General features: G+C 40.4%; 1 protein-coding gene across 1 annotated transcript in view; it reads left to right on the plus strand.

Annotated features, from left to right (window-relative positions):
• LOC121326825 (vacuolar protein sorting-associated protein 13A-like) overlaps nt 1-16,523 on the plus strand; it is a 120,378-nt gene that overhangs the window by 8,028 nt on the left and 95,827 nt on the right. The window contains 6 exon segments of the mRNA XM_041270379.1: nt 12,922-13,017; nt 13,850-13,951; nt 14,740-14,867; nt 14,961-15,020; nt 15,258-15,317; nt 15,488-15,568. Of these exon segments, the coding sequence (XP_041126313.1) occupies nt 12,922-13,017; nt 13,850-13,951; nt 14,740-14,867; nt 14,961-15,020; nt 15,258-15,317; nt 15,488-15,568 (527 nt within the window).

Consider the following 16,523-nt stretch of genomic DNA (forward strand, 5'->3'; position numbering starts at 1 on the left):
TTCCCTCAAGAATTTCCCTATATTTAGCGCCATCCATCATTCCTTCATTTCTGACCAGTCCCTGCCGATGAAAAACATCCCCACAGTGAAGCATGGTGGTGGCAGCACCATGCTTCACTGTGGGGATGGTGTTCTCGGGGTGATGAGAGGTGTTGGGTTTGCGCCAGGCATAGCGTTTTCGTTGATGGCCAAAAAGCTCAATTTTAGTCTCATCTGACCAGAGGACCTTCTTCCATATGTTTGGGGAGTCTCCCACATGCCTTTTGGCGAACACCAAACATGTTTGCTTATTTTTTTCTTTAAGCAATGGCTTTTTTCTGGTCACTCTTCCGTAAAGCCCAGCTCTGTGGAGTGTACGGCTTAAAGTGGTCCTATGGACAGATACTCCAATCTCCGCTGTGGAACTTTGCAGCGCCTTCAGGGTTATCTTTGGTCTCTTTGTTGCCTCTCTGATTAATGCCCTCCTTGCCTGGTCCGTGAGTTTTGGTGGGCGGCCCTCTCTTGCCAGGTTTGTTGTGGTGCCATATTCTTTCCATTTTTTAATAATGGCTTTAATGGTGCTCTGTGGGATGTTCAAAGTTTCGGATATTTTTTTATAACCCAACCCTGACCTGTTTGGAGAGCTCCTTGGTCTTCATGGTGCCGCTTGTTTGGTGGTGTTGCAGACTTTAGGGCCTTTCAGAACAGGTGTATATATACTGAGATCATGTGACAGATCATGTGACACTTATATTGCACACAGGTGGACTTTATTTAACTAATTATGTGACTTCTGAAGGTAATTGGTTGCACCAGATCTTATTTAGAGGCTCAATAGCAAAGGGGGTGAATACATATGCGCGCACCACTTTTCTGTTATTTATTTTTTAGAATTTTTTTAAACAAGTTATTTTTTTCATTTCACTTCACCAATTTGGACTATTTTGTGTATGTCCATTACATGAAATCCAAATTAAAATCCATTTTAATTCCAGGTTGTAAGGCAACAAAATAGGAAAAATGCCAAGGGGGGTCAATACTTTCGCAAGCCACTGTATATAATGATTATATTCAAAAGAACAATTGTGATAGCAGCATCACTGGTGCAGAGATTAAAAATCTCCTTTAATTGGCGGATTTCCACTTTTACTCAGTCCCCGGGGCTTCTGATGTGATCAATGCAGATTTTTTTATTTTATTTTTTAAATTTATTTCATTTATTTATTTTAATCTTTTTGTTTTTCCTTTTTTTGTAATTTAAGCTATTAACACATTTATGACAGTTGGTATAAAGTATTTTTGCAGTGTAACACAGCTCATTTATTATATAAATCTATCTTGGTAAACTTGTTAACCTTTAGGTTGAATTTAAAGGAGAGGTGAGACTTATCTCCTCCTTCTTTTCTCTATTTGTAACTTGATCTCAACCAGCACATCAATCAATTTCATGATGTGTTGTCTCTTGATTGGTTAACCAATCTATCCTGCCTCTATAGAACACTCCCATTTCTAGCAATCTCTTTCAGCTTTGTTTTGCTGCCGATTTCCTTACTGTTGTTACTACGTACCTGGTTTGATCATTTCTCTTTACTGGTTCTGGCTGACGACTCTCACTCTTTGGATCTCCCTTCCTTACGGACATGGCACCATTCTTTCAGATTACCCCTCTTGCTTGTTTGTTCGAATATGGAGTTGCCGATCAAGGCTTTCCTTCCATCTGACTTGGAAGACAGCCCTTCTCATTCCCGTGAAATATCATTGCAGTTAAGTAAAAGCTTGTTCACAAAAAGTATTACAAGTAGTGTTCTACAAGCAAGCTTTTAAAAGTGCTGTTCGACAAGGACATGGCAATCCTAGCCGGGCCTGACAGGAGCACAATGTTCCTGATGCTATGTGATGCACCCTCTGCTGGGCAGATCTACTCCAGTTGCCCGGACCGCTCGTCTCGGCTTCCCAGCGCTGCAGAGTCTGCCTCGCAGTCCCCAGCACAGCCCTTCGCCTCTGAGCGCTGTATGATGACCCGCTCATCTCTGAGGACGCCTCCACCCAGCCTGCTAGCCTACATCCAGAGATATTCGCTGACATCAAGGGCTAACTGCAGCCGCCGGTCGAGGCTGTCTCAACCATCGACATCAGGCTTAACTCTCAAAAAAGCAGCTCGTCCTGCTTCATCAGAGCCTACATACCTGCTTGCCTCTCAGTCTTGCGCTCCAGCACCGGCTCCATGGCAACCAGCTGCTGATCAAAGCTAAGGGTTCTCAATTCATTGCTATACAGTACTTTGTCATTATATTACATATTGCTGCCAGACCAGTGCTTTCTATCTATTGCTATATTTCACTGTTTTACCCATGAAAATATTGTTAGAATTTTATTAGCAGCAATCACAGTTATGGTTACCATCTTGATATCAATGAAAAATCATGTAATCCTTTAATTGAATCATGTAATCCTTTAATTGAATCATGCAATACTTGGCATTTACTCTGCTATATAAATTATGTCAATTGCATGCCTCGCTATTTATACAAAAAATAAAAAATAAATTATAATATGTACTGCACCTCTTAGATAAATATGCATTGGACTCTGTTACCGTTCAGATGGATGCAACAAAACGTACGTCTGTTGATCAAGCCAGTGAATGCCGACCAGATGTAGATGAAAATCTGGAGCAACATTTCATGCAAAAGACTGAACAAGACCAATCTAACGTGGAATTAAAAAAAAAAAAAAAACTTGCTGTAGCTAATGCATGACTTCTGTTTGCCTTTAAAGAGCTATGAACATGCGCAATATCTTAAGGCTCTCTCCCAACCGGCCTGGCTCTACCAGAACACTGTCTGGATCCTTCACCTGCCTCTACTCTTGGATCTTCTACTCTTGTCACCTCTTCCAGTGCAGCTGCGCCTGCTTTCCTTTCCGCTTCTCCTCCTCAGCACCATTCCTGGCGTCAGCCCGCACCTGTTTCAAGATTCTGCCATCAACTCTCGTGGCCAGCCATAGCCCAGCTGGCACAATCATGCCACATCCAGCAGCATCCAGCTGATGTTCACCTAACCACTCTGCCTTCAAAGCAGCCCCTCCTACCAGCACAGCCACATAGAGCGCAGCTTCCAAAATCTTCATGCACTTCAGGCTCCCAGTTAGCCTTAGCATTTACGTCAGGCTCCCAGCTAACCTCGCCATTTATGTCAGGCTCCCAGCTAGCCTCAGCATTCAAATAAGGCTCCCAGCTAGCCTCAGCATTCACATTAGACTCCTAGCTAGCCTCAGCATTTACATCAGGCTCCTAGCCAGCCTCAGCATTTGTCAGGCTGCAGCTAATCTCAGCATTTACGGCAGGCTCCTAGCTAGCGTCAGCAGTCACGTCAAGCTCCCAGCTCGCCTCTGCATTCAAGTCAAAATCCCAGCTCACCTCTGCATTCAAGTCAGGCTCCCAGCTCTCCTCTGCATTCATGTGAGGCTCCCAGCTCGCCTCTGCATTCATGTGAGGCTCCCAGCTCGCCGCTGCATTCAAGTCAGGCTCCCAGCTCGCCTCTGCATTCAAGTCAGGCTCCCAGCTCGCCTCTGCATTCAAGTCAGGCTCCCAGCTTTTCAAGTCAGGCTCCCAGCTGGCCTCAGCATTCACGATAAGCTCCCTGCTAGCTTCAGCATTCAAGTCAGGCTCCCAACCAGCCTCAGCATCCACTCTTGACTCCCTGTACCAGAGGCCAAGTCGGCCTCACAGGCAGTAGCTGCAAAGTATCTAGCAGTGCTCGCAAGCAGCACATACTCTGCCTCACCTTTCAACCCTGCTCCTTCCATCTTGCAGCACTCTGCTCAACCTCAACCTGCCGTTGCTCCAGTCTTCGAAGCAGCATTGTCCAGCAACTCAGCCACACATCCTTCAACAGTTCTGGACGGAAGCTCTGCCTTCTAAGCAGCTCCATCCATCAGGAGAGCTGCAACCTGCAGCTTCAGTTGACCTCGCCAACCTCCATCACGACATCTGCAGCATTGGAATAGGCTGTCTATGTTCCTCTGTTCATGGAAGCTTCTCATCTAGGCTATGGGGCAACCCTGGCCAATCAGTGGTTTTCAGCCAATGCCCCCCTGAAATAGCAGTTCTACCACCTGAACAGAAATCCACTGCATTATTGGTCTAAAATATCAATTCTGTTCTGTAGCGACAGTTCAGCCACATAATCAATAAAGGACGATCTTCAGTACAGTTCATCATGTTCTGGACGGAAGCTCTTATATGGCTATTTGTGTCATATGGCTATCTGTGTCAAACAATTTCTTAATTCAAGCCAGGCATGTGCCCGGTTCCTCTAATAAAGTTGCCGATGCTCTCTGCCGTTTGCAGATCTCCAAATTCCACCAGCTCATGCCAGCAGCGTCGTCTTTCCCTACTCTCTTCCATTACCACATCATGGAATAAATTAATCCCTTTCCAGTTTACGTCTCTCTGCTCAGGGCTACAGGACAGCAGCTCTGGCTCCAGCAATCATACAAAACAGCATGGAATTCATACTCCCAATTCTGCGGGCAGCACCGAATCATCCTGGCACAGTTCAACCACAACGGGATCCTGGCATTCATCTTGCACTTCTGGGACATCCTCCAGCTGTCACCCACTACCATTAGATCATATCTGTCTGGAGTTCAACACCATTACCGACTCTAGTGCATCCCAGCACCCACCCTCCTTTCACTTCCTGCAGTCAGCCTGGCTCTCAGCAGAATCGAGAAGTCTCTCGCACCTACTTCTCCTATCAGGATGCCGATCACGACAGATATCCTCCTTAAGATGACTTCCATCCTCTGTAATGACAGACGACATTGTAATGGAAGCAACCTGCATAACTGCAGCCTTTGGGTTTCTAAGATGCGCGGAGTTCACGGTTGCATCCTTTTCATTGTATTTAATTATCAAAGATTAACCGTCCCCTTTGCCCTTACAGGTGTCTGGCAAAACTCATTGCTGTCAAGAAACCCAGTCACTCAGATCCACTGTTTACTGACTGCTCAAGGATCATTGCCACTAAGAACTGGTTTTCATCTGATCTGACCACTCTCATAACTAAAGCAGGTCTGCTGCAGCACTTCTTCACTCCTCACACCTTTAGGATCGGAGCTGCAACTTCAGCTGCCAGAGCAGGACTAAATCAACATATTATTAAAACTTGAGGTTGCTGGACTTCATCAGTAGTTGAGACGTACATTCAAACGTCTGTATCAGACATTATTTCAGCCCTGCAATCCCTAGCTAGCTTGCCTGGAGTAGGGGCGCCCTCTGCTGCATGTCAGAGGTGAGACGTGAGTCTAAAACACAGAAATAACAATTGCTAAACGTGCTGGTTTATTAACCAGCACGATACTTGTCAGTGTTTTTTTGTTTGTTTGTTTGGCCAACGTGCCCTTTTGTTTTGTGTCTTTTGTCGTTCTTAACTCTTTTGATTTATTATTTAATAAACTCTGAGTGCCGTAGCATCTCAGTTTTGTCCCGGTACTTCCTGAATTTGTATTTCGGGTCTAACATCACCCCTGCAGTCATCCTGTTCACTGGAGGATATTGATGACTGTCCCTAGTTTTTCAGGCATCCGCTATTCAAGCTCTCTAGCCAGTGGGACCCCCGGCCACAATAGTGTTACCTTTCGCATTATGTACTCTTCTGCATTTGCATCTATACTGGAACCTTAGTTTCTCTACTCTCTCAAGCTTTGTATTTATACTAACATCTGTTTTCTTAGAGCATCTACGGGCCTCTCTTTATCTTATTTTCTTCCTTCAAGGACTTGATCACAAGTATGTTCGGCCCACGTCAAGTCTGAGCCAGTCTCCTCCCCCCTGTGGGTTTGCATCCGCATCCAAGCCGCTGCCGCAGCTCTCCTGTGAGTAAGGGACTAACACTTTATGTTTTCCAGGTCTCGGGGGTCATCAAGACCAGCCTTCAGTCACAAAGGTTCCTGATTACGAGACTGAGACTTTATGCTGGTTTATGCTGGCTTTCGCTACAGCTCAGGATCGTGCTACTTGTAGTCTATTAAGAAACAGACAACAGTTAACAAACAATAACAAACACAAGACAAACTCACGGTTTCACAATACGGCAACACAGACTCCTTGTAGGTTTAACACTAACCGTTGACCAAGGAACAGATTACTTTGCTATGCCCCTATTTTATACCTTCGCTCATGACCCTTTGGTTAACTAGCGCATCCGCTTCTCCAATCCGTGGATGCCACAGTTTCCCCTTCGGGTCATTGAGTTCTGGTACTGTAGCTCAGTCCCTTTCCCTAGCTGGCTGACTTCCACCTGCCCACAGGAATAAAGTGTCATGCCTTTTAGTCCAGGGTATTCTGCTCCCTTTATCTAGTACCCTTTCAGGTCAGGAGAGAGATCTAACACCAAGCATCATTCGATCTCTGTCACAGATACATATATATTTCTTTTCTGTTTCACTTGTGGAGCGAGCAAGCAGGGTTGGTCACTGGTTGTTTTGGACATTGTTGACAAAGCCTGTAGACCCCCACTCTCCTGGAATAATCCATACTTTAGGCATGTATAGCTCACCTTTAAACCGTGAGCACCGTCTCTGCCTTTATTATAAATGCTTTTATCTCATCTGTCTATGTGGTATCTCTCAGGCTGTGGCAGACAGCTACATATTTCCTTCACCCACTTGTAGCAGTGTTGGAGGAGGACAGGATAATAGTTACAATATATGGTAGTGTACAGTATTTGGAGAGAAGACACGTTTGAGAGTTCCATAAAGGCCTTAGGGGTGCTTTTAACTTCAGAGTTTTAAAGTTGGATTTTAAACGAGGATGTGATAACTGAAACCAAATGATTTACAAAGTGAATAAAAACAACGTTAATTAACCGGGATATTTCAGACCTGTACCAACTTGCTCTTTACTATTTTTCAAACATTCCTGGAGTGTTTAACAAAACATTAGCAAATTGCATCCGACAGACAAACTACAACTCAACATATTACAAAAGAGCATTCAGTCAGTTGACTAAAAAGTGCCAAACATTAAAAGATCTATCTGAAACTTAATTGATTTTTTAATGCTTCAGTTGGAATTGTGATGTAGCCTTGAGATATTCAAGGTGGTGGGTGATTGAAAAGCTGCCAGACATACTTTCAAGTGCAACAATAAAACTAATATACTGCATTTCAAATGTATTTAGTCATCCTGTTGGTGTTTAAGTCAATTTGCTTTCTTCTTTTAATTTTTATGCATAATACAAAAATGGAAGTGTATTTTTTTGCATGCATATTACAGTTGTTTGCCCTTTTATGTACGTTTAGTTTTTCATCAAATGTAAACAGAAATATCACCTATCCCAAAACGCATTTTGATTGTATTTACAGTGTGGCTATGTTATAGTCACACGCAGAGCAGGATCTAAGGAGAGCAATTCTCTGAATTTTATTTTCTGTAAATTGTACTTGTTATATAAAAGTATACTCCATGAGAATAGAGCATGTGGTGCACTGAACACTGGTTTAAAATAGAAGGGGAGTTGTATGATCTAAAGCAGGAAATCACCAAAGGAATGCGTTGATTGCTATTGCCTGTAATGCCAACAAACCAGCCAGCAACCAGTATCCTGCTATGCTGTGTGCCTGGAGTGGAGTTGCTCAGACATGCATAGCTTCATACAGCAGAGGTGTTTCATTGGTAACGTGTTTAAACCTAATATTTGTGTAAATGCTATTTGTTGCACAGTGGACCATACATACATACATATTTTATTCAGATGATATTTTTAAAGCAATGTTCACATTTAAAAATGCACTTAGAGGTTTTGTTGGTTTCTTCATTGAAAAGCAGATTATATAAAGCAGGGGCCTCCAACCCTGGTCTAGAGAGCTACTGGGTCTTCTTGCAGCAATTAATGGCTTAATTAGTCAAGCATAAGAGGTGTTCCAGATCTTTAGCCAATGATGACATAGACACCTATAAAATCTAAGGATTTGGGGCGCTTCAGGACCAGAGTTGTAAACCCCTGATATAGAGAATAATGCATGGGATAGTATTTTACATCCTGAAAAGTTCTTGAATTTCATTAAATAAAATTAAGTACTGGAAAACCTGGAAAATCCTAGATTTTTTTTAGAAAAGACCTTAAGTTCTTGATCCCCCCCCCCCCCTTAGAAAATGGTGTTAAATCCAAAATAACATTTTTGTTAATAGCTACTTTGCGTTCTCATGGGTTAAGGCGTGGTAGGCTGCCTGGGCTTACACGATCAGATTAAGGCCCTGCTGGGTAGACCACCACTCCCGAGAACATTGGGCTGGTGTCGTCTGCCTTTCAAATGATGTTAGGTATGCCTCGGGATCATCCTCCAGCAACATTGTCACCACGTGGGCAGTGGCACCGCTGGTTTGGCCACTAGGTCCCTCTTCTGGTTGGCCGCCAGGAACATGCCATTCATCCTCTTCATCAACTGTCTGCATCCTAAAAGTCCCGTTTCTGACACCAAATGCGACAGGATATGAGTGGTGCATTGTAAAAAGACCATGGGCCCGATCTTCGATCTTTGCTCAGTCCCCTCGATAAATTTGTGCCTCGCAAAAAAACAGTGCTTTGATACAAAATGAGAGACACAAAACGGCACAAATCAGTTGCGAGACATTGGAATATAGCAATTTTCTGAGCAATTTGCAAACCTGTTTGTGCCTCCCAAAACCGTCCACGCATTCGTTACCAATATAGCAACTGCACACAACAGCCAAACGAGAATGCAGAATGATGGACAGTAACCATTAGTAATGGCATTACCCTGACAAGCTGCTATCATTGGTGTTGCCACAGTATGTACCGATATGACAGCAGACAAGACCACACAATATATTGTGCACACATACATATTGACCATTCAAATACACAGCTGGCTCCACAGCTAGACGTTGACTTTTCAAATATACTGATAAAGCCACTGTTTTATTAAATATGGATATTATTGTATCACGAGGAAATACTATATAGGTTACTTTAAAGGTCAGCTGATCTGACATAGCTGTATGTTTTTGAAGTAAAATTAAAAAAAAAAAAAAAGGCTTTGGATACTTTCTGTTTTTTTTTTCTAATTTTTTAAGTCGTGCCATGACAAAGTCTATTGTGGTAGCGCACTCTCTGATTTGTAAATGTAACAAGTTCATTCAACAGCAAAGTAAACATCAATCAAGCATTTTTATATACACAACACAAAGAAGTGCGTTATGTTATTCATTCTACTCACCCATTTGAACATCACGATTAAGCCCAGTTTGTAAGGTTTTGAGTGTCGCCGGAATGGATTTTTTTTTTTGTGTAAGAATTATAATTCTAAGTACGCCCCTAAAATGTTAATTGTAGCCTGCTATGATTTCTCAATAAATGAACAGTCTCTGTAAAATTAGCAACATCGACATTCAGCAGACTGGACAGCTGCATAAACGGCCAGAAATTGCAGTTAACAAAACTGTTTGACCCGTCTCAGCTAACTTATGAATGGACTGCTGCAGAGAAAATACAGGGCTTTGATTGGTTGACTGTATCACCGGTCTGGCTTTAAAAACGTAAGCATGCCTTTCACAGCAAGAGAGCCCTGACAGTGATTGGCTCTCCGAAGTGCAGCTGCTCACCCCTACACCCGTAATACGCAGCAACCTATTGAATAGCCAAATAAAGCAACAGGCCACAAGATGGGTGTATGACGTGTTTATACAATTAATTTACAGATGTGTGACAACACACAGCAAATAAAGGGAGGACCCTCCATAACCTCTTCATCCTTCTCTCAATATTCATTTCTATACTTTGATGGCACACATTGGATGCAGATATTCCTGTGGAGCAGTGAAGAACACATATAAGTGTATATGTAAACACACTACCGCTGTCCATCATATCAATAAAATACTCAGTGATAAAACACATAACTGATCCGCCCATCTGGTGTGTGCGGATGGGGGGGGGGGGTCTGTACTATTGTACGTTTGTACCATTGTACCCAACTCCAGAGTGGACTGTTACTCCGACACTTTTTGAGCCAGCGGTGCACAGTTATTGGAACTAGTGCATCGCAATTATCGCTCAGATATTGGTATATTCAGACTAATTAGGGCTTTCGCCCAATTCAGATTTGATTGTGCATATTGAATGTCCACCTGGAATATATTTGCATCTCATGTTTCTAATTACTGATGCATTACCATATGCTGATAGGACCGCATTAAAGAAACGGAAGGCAGTTGTAGTGTGCTGGATAGAGGTGAGTGCATGTTTCCACACTCGTCTCTTGGGCATGGGAATACGCTATAAACATCACTATGATATGAACATGTTATATATGTTATGGAAACAAAAACGAGGCTTATTGCTTGTGTGATTTTTTCGCAAATTGATTTTGGTGATGCAGTGTACAGGTTTGCATTACCATCAACTTTAGGTAAACTGGACTCGCTATATCATGCAGCATTGAGGTACAATACAAATACAAGATTTAATACTCATCAATGTATATTATGCAATTTGCTAGGTTGGACTTCTTTGGCTTTACGTATGTTGAAGCACTGGTATATTCTGGTATATAAGGCTATTCATTGTAAATTATATGAATATACTTATTTAAATGAATACCTTATAGATTCCCATAGAAACCATAGCCTCAAATATGCTTACTGAGGCTGGTAAAGGATCCTTTGCTTATTATGCCCCATGGTCCTGGAATGAGTTCCAGTCCAAACTAAAGCTGCAGACCCAGATATCTTTATTGCAATTTAAGAGTAAACTGCATGATTTCGTGACTGAGAGTTGTAATTGTTTTAAGTAGTTGAGTTATGTACTTTTGTGTATTTTAATTATTGTTTTAAATGTGATTTGCCTGTGTCTTAATTGTATTTTATTGTGTACTTGTTCTTGTTGTCCGATTGACTTGCTACTACGTGCTTGGCTATGTCTCACTCGTAAAAGAGGTTTTAATCTCAATTTGACTACGAGGATTATATATATATATGTGTGTGTGTGTGTGTGTGTGTGTGTGTGTGTGTGTGTATATATATATATATATATATAGACTATTGATGTACAAAAAAAAAAAAAAAAAAAATAGGAAGATATTGCATAGTCGGCAACCAGTTTGGGGTCATACACGTACTAATATATTTGTGCACAGTTTTTGCAAAGGCTTTGGTGGGCATAAAAGTCATCGTCTTATATATTATAGATTATAAAAAGACGACTCGTGTCTAGAAGAAAACTGGTTTTCTGAATAAGGTGTCTAGAAGGGCTAGTATTCCGATAGTACCCTAATACTAAGTGGCTATTCAGTATCACGTTTTCGGAATACTGGTATACAGAATACGGACAGATTAATTCGGAATACCCTGTTTACATGGCATGGAATAGCTATTCAAATTTCCCACTATTCTGAATACAACTGGAATCCTGATAGAACAGGACAACTGGAACAGGTGTCCGGATAGCAATATGAGTGCAGTCAATTGCAACTGCCACGTGCGTCAGGTGATAAGGCCAGCATTATCTCCACACTGTTTGCTCTGGTACTGGGGAATTTAATATGTTCCTCAGCACGTCGCAGCAACGTGGTTATGAAGCCATCGAGGTGGAGGGTCACTGCTATCCCGGTAGCCAGGATACACATACAGACAGAAACTACCAATTGCTCAGACGAGGCATGACTGCGCAGGTTTGTTCTGGTCAGTTTTCATCATGCAGCATGTGGCATAGATGAGTCGAGACCATACCGGGACACAATTTGCTCATTGCTGAGCTCCTCGTATGTGTGCCGAGGCCGGTACACTCTTTCAGCATATCTTCCCCTATGTCGGGGTTGCTGTTGCTGGGTGTGCCTTTCATCATTCACATCTACACATTGACGGACACGCTGCATACTACCCATGTTTCTCATTGTTGTCTGTTTGTAGTCAGTGCTGGAATGGTAGTGTGCGCAGAGTTAACGCAGTCCTTTTACAATCCTTATTCTGTACTTCACAAACCTGGTTTTGTGCTTGGCACATACCTTCAAATATACCAGGATCATGCATATTGTCAGCCACTCCTCCCATATTGCGCGATGCATAAATTGTATTTCTGCACAGCGCAGAATGGATTGTGATGCGCAAAAGGACATTTCGAATATGGCAACTTGGCACAGTTTCGGCACAACGGCCATAACTCTGCAGGGTGCACAAACCTTTCGAAGATCTGGCCCCATGTCCAGACAATATTCATGATACCAAGAACATCCATATTTATTTAAACAAACAGCAAATCACTGAATCACCCCTATATCATTGATAGTATAGGGGAATAAAATACGGCGGGTTTCAGTCCCAAAAGAAAAACCGTCCACTACCAGAATCCTCCGTGCATGAAATTGTGCTCCTTAGGATCCTGGGGAAAGTGGCCTGTATGAATCATGTATAAAGTAAAGCATCAAGTAACTAGACTAACGGAAATAGTACAGTGCTGCCAGTAATCTAGCAGTGTAGCCTACAAAACCCAAATTAACATAAATATACTTCTTTAAAATTGAATGTGATATAAAAAAAAGTGCATAATTTGTAATGAATTATACTTCAATTGAATATTTCCTTACCTACTCACAAAGCAAAATAATATCTGTCATAGTCACAAATTTGATATAGTACAAAACCAGCTCTAAACAGGCTTTTCCTATATTTAGCTTCTATTTAGGTAATTTTCAAAAGTGTTTGCTCATGTTGTAAAACAGAGTACTGTTTTTATTTAGATCGCATGATTTAGTAGTACAGTACTGATGGATTATTTTTGTGTGATTTACTTGCATGCTTGAGCTTGTGCATGAGCGTTTGCTACATGCTTCGAATGCAGTTTAAGCCTCATTTACTGATTAGTTTGTTGGCGTTGATACCACCTCTGAATTTGCTTTTGTCTTTTTATTTTTTTTCAGAAAAGCTTGAATTGAAGATCCCTTGGAAAAATCTGTACAATCAGTCTGTAGAAGCTACATTAGCGGGAGTGTACCTTCTCATTGTTCCCACTGCCAGTAAGAAGAAATTACAGTTGCTACAGTATTTTAAATGCATAGACTACATACCCACAAACCACACATTGTGATTTCATTTTAAAAGGCACCTGTAATGGTTAACCATGCTTTCCAAATGTTGTAATATCTTTAGAATATAGTTTAGTATAAATTACACGAGAACTCTAAATTACTGTTTTGTGGAATTGTTAAAACATACTTATTGTGCATTACTTCCCCTGGTGTGTTGTTCATCCTTAAAGTGATTGCAGCTAACAATATATTTCAATAAATGTTCACCCCTATGTAAGCTGTATAGTGCATTTAGTGCTCTAATGTGTAGTTTTGAAAAAAAAAAAAAAAAAAAAAAAAGTAGCAAACATGTATATCTGGAACTACACTAGGTTAAATTAGTCTGTTTGCAGGCATTGCTTTCAGTTATTGTTGCACTTTTTACCTGGAGAGTGAAACTGTACCCACCCCTTCAGGCCTTGTTTTTTTGTCAGTAACCAACATAATGCATCCCCTAATGATTGACATATGTTGCTGCCAGTAAGATGCTTGATTCCAATGGCACCACTTAAGTGAAATGACCCAGGAAGTGCAAGTTTAACCAACTTCCTGTAATGAAAGGCAAGCAAACTGACAACTGTATTTTAACTAGTACCAGATTTCATGGTTTAAAAAGAAAATACAGATTTGTGATCATGCTACAACATGTTCCTCTTGAAACTGCACATTTGAGATCAAATGGCAGGTAAGATTTATGGAAGTATTTTGTTACTAGAACTTTAACAAAAGGAGAATGTTGCCATCTGTTTGGTATTTTGATTTGTTTTTTTGTGTTCTTAAGGTATAAAGTATGATGCAGAAAGGGAAGAAAAACAACTACAAGAAGCCAGACAAAGCGAACTACAAAGGATTGAAGAAACCAAGTTGAAAGCCGAAGAAAGAGGTAAAGGGATGGGCACAGTTCATGCAATAAGTAAAGTAGGCATTAGCATGAGCATTCTATGTGTTAATGTTGATGTTTTTATTGTTTTGTTTTTTTTGTTTTTTTATAAATGTATTTGGTTGTCGGTAACAAGTTTAGGCTTGTTACAAATGTGAATTTGGTGTTTAAAACAAATTTATTTAAATTTTTTTAAATAAACCTATTTGTTCAATATAAGTTACACTGTGTATGTTCTATGTCTTTGTATTAAGTAAATTTTTCCAATGACACATAAAGATACAGAAACATATTTGTAAAAACACTTTATGCAAGGTAAAATCAGTTAGTTACGTAGAACAAAAAATGTTTTCCGATTTTTAAAAAATTTTTCCTTGGAACTAGAAATAAGTTAAAATTAATCGTGCACCATTAAGTTAGCACAGTGTATTGGCAACACGCTTTAAAATATCAGACATGATGCAAAAGCCAGTTTATTCAACAAGGTGAACGTCCACAGCTCTTTCATTTTTATTTTGAGGTGCTTCAAAATCTTTTTAAACCAACCCCAAGAAGTGTTGAATAACAATTGTTAACTCTCCCCTCAGTGCTCCTTGTACATTATCTGACTCCCCAGTTGAGGCAGTAATTGGGTCATGAGCCCTGTGAAAGTGAATAACTAGAAAGTTATGTCCCAGTCTTGTGGCTCTGTCTCCCTCAGTTGTGTGTGAAATTGGAAAGGGGTTTTAGACAGCCTCTGTTAATAGCAGATTTGATTGTACTTTAACAGGAACCCTTTCTTGTATACACAGAAAAACCTAAAGAAGAAAAACAAGACACCTTTGTTGAAAAGTTAGTCACTCAGGTCATTAAAAACCTGCAGGTTAAAATTTCAAATATCCACATTCGTTATGAAGATAACATAAGTATTGACTTTTATGTATTGTAGCTAAATACGTATAGGGTTGCATAACTTTAGAGATCTGTCATAATGATAGCTCAATAATCAATTACATTTGATTTATTTATTTAGATCACTAATCCTAAAAGCCCTTTGTCATTTGGTGTGTCGCTTCAAAATCTCAGTCTTCAGGTACTGTATTTCCAGATTGCCCAATTGTTATTTTCATAGCAGTTGCTTATTATTATGGTTTTCGTTTTTTGAGCATATAGAGCCAGTGTCAGGCCACGGCTATATTTTTTTCACATACTATATCTATTTTACTTCATGTTTGCAAACCATTAGATCAGAAATGCCATTCCTGTAACATTGTCCAGGGATGCATTGTCCTTTTTTGGTTTTGAATCGAATTGTATGTGTATTTTGCAGACTGCAGATCGAAATTGGAAACCATGTCTTCCAGATGAAACTAGCAAGTTGTTCTTTAAGGTACAGTAGTTATAGGATTTAATTTAAAATAAAATAATTGTATATTTTAAACGTAATGTGAGCTGATGCATCCAGCGTAAACTTATTTTTGGGGGGATGCTGAAGTGGTTAGAATATTTTAGGCTTCATTATTGGTTTTAAAATGCTTCATAACTTTTCTTATTTTTCAGCTTGTACAGCTGGATAACCTATTTGCTTATGGGAATGTAAACTCAGAACTCTATTCTAAAGACAGCTCTAAGGAAGCCCTGGTAAGCAATCAATTACATAATATACATTAATTACTTTTACATGAAAAGGTATTGATTGTCTGTCGGTGCCCAAAATAAAAATTAATTCACAACCAAAATAGTTTCTACTTTGAGCACTGAAACAGTTAATATTGACTGGACATTTGCTGTAATTGAATTTTATTTAGAGAATCATAGAATACTTTGTACCAAATTGCATACCAATTATAAGACCCCATGTCAGTTCCCTAAAAGTTTTGTTGAAAATGTTTGAAAGACAGGCAAAATACAAGACATTCTTTCACCTGAGTGATTTTATGAATTCTGAGCCTTTTCTTAAAAAAATAAATATTTATAAATAAAATAGTTCTTCATTCCATTATTATCAGTAAATAAAACATAACTTATTAATACTGTTCATATTTATAAATGTTGTAAAAACATATAATAGAGAATACATGTTCTAATATAATTCAGTCAAATACCTTTAAAATTTAAATACCCCTGTGTGACGGAAAGATGAGTTCTGGTGATGAATCTCCCTCCCGACCTGTGAGGGCGCTAAAGAACGAGAGGAGAAGTATCTGGAAGGGCTGGCCTGACAGTTCGTTTCCGGGTCAGGGAAGTGGGTCAGCTTGGAAAGAAGCGCGACTCTGTTGTAAGACCATATTGATTTGAAAGGTAAACGAGAGGCAGCTTCAAGTAATAAGGCAGCTGCAACCGTTTACCTAGATATCATGCAGGATTACATATAGGGGCCAGGGTAACGCTGATATTTGCCTTCGTTTGGGTAGAACGTTTGGAGGAAGAAGGAGCGAGAGTGGAACTCGCAGTGTTTTTGTGATTATGTGTTGTGTTTGTTTATTAACTGTCTGTGTTTATTTCACTATGGACAGTTAGAGCACTACTCCGGAGCTGTCGCAAAGGGTCAGCACTGTCCGGAGGACCCCTGCACACCACCGTATCTGTGTATTCA

The sequence above is a fragment of the Polyodon spathula genome, chromosome 2, assembly GCF_017654505.1.
Source record: "Polyodon spathula isolate WHYD16114869_AA chromosome 2, ASM1765450v1, whole genome shotgun sequence".
Lineage (NCBI taxonomy): Eukaryota > Metazoa > Chordata > Actinopteri > Acipenseriformes > Polyodontidae > Polyodon > Polyodon spathula.